General features: G+C 62.2%; 1 protein-coding gene across 1 annotated transcript; it reads right to left on the minus strand.

Moving 5' to 3' along the window:
• Nucleotides 1-800, minus strand: BBK36DRAFT_126410 (hypothetical protein; the record flags this gene model as incomplete). The annotated part of the gene is made up of 1 exon (XM_024897450.1): nt 1-800. A coding segment is annotated over one exon (800 nt), but the record flags the coding sequence as incomplete, so codon positions are not given.
• Between the last annotated feature and the right edge of the window lie 206 nt (nt 801-1,006).

The raw sequence follows: 1,006 nt of genomic DNA on the forward strand, positions 1-1,006 counted from the left end.
TCCTTCTCGGCGTCGCGCTTCTTCATCTCCTCGAGCTGCCTCTGGGTATAGTGAAGCTCGGCTTGCTCGCGGTATTCCTTCTCGAGGCGCCGCCTTTCCTCAGCGGCTTCCTCAGCAGCCCCTTCCTCCTTGAGGCGCTTGTACTCAAGTTCCTTAACGATGCGCTTCTCCACCTCTGCATCCTGGCCGCGCTTTCTCATGTCTTCCAGCTGCTGCCTTGCAATACGGAGCTCAGCTTCATCGCGATATTCCCTCTCGAGCCGACGCTCGTCCTTTGAGCGCTCTTCCCTCATGCGCATCTCCTCAAGCTGACGGCGTGCAAGCTCCGCCTCCCAGGCTTCTCGCGTCCTGTGCGACGAACGACGGGACGACGCCGAGGACGAGGATCGAGAGCGGGACCGGGAAGATCGGCGGTAGACGGTGCGGCGGGTGCGGCGAGGCCCGCCGTCGCTGTCTTCGTCAGACGAATGCTCATTGTAGATTCGGTTGTTGATGACGATGGGAGCCGGGGCTGCGGGCGGCGGAGGCCGGGCTGCACCGGTCGAGGCAGAGGCGACGGCGGCGAGGCCAGCGCGGCTGTCACGAGGGGTCTCGCGGCTCAGGCGAGGCGGCGATCGAGGGCGAGAGGGCGGCCTGGCGACGGCGGTGGCGCGAGGCTCGGAGCGAAGATAGTCGGTCCCGCTGCCATACTGGACTCCCCGCACGGGAGGGCCCTGGACGTAGCGGACGTTGGGGGGCGACTGGCGGCGGGCGACGTGGATGCGGTACTCCTCGTCGGAGTCGTAGAGGCTGCTGCTCATTTTGGGTTTTCACGAGCAAGAACAGCTGGGGAATAGAAGATGTCAAGGATGAAAATGGAAGAGGAAGAGGAAGAAGAAGAAGAAGAAGAAGAAGGAAAGAAGAAAAAGAAGGTAACAAAAGAGTTACAGGCAGGAACACGTCGCGCGCTCAAGCAAGAGCCGATAAGGCAGAATCACAAGGCAGGAATAGTGGGGGGAGGGGGAGG

The sequence above is a fragment of the Trichoderma citrinoviride genome (genome assembly GCF_003025115.1).
Source record: "Trichoderma citrinoviride strain TUCIM 6016 unplaced genomic scaffold BBK36scaffold_533, whole genome shotgun sequence".
Taxonomy (NCBI): domain Eukaryota; kingdom Fungi; phylum Ascomycota; class Sordariomycetes; order Hypocreales; family Hypocreaceae; genus Trichoderma; species Trichoderma citrinoviride.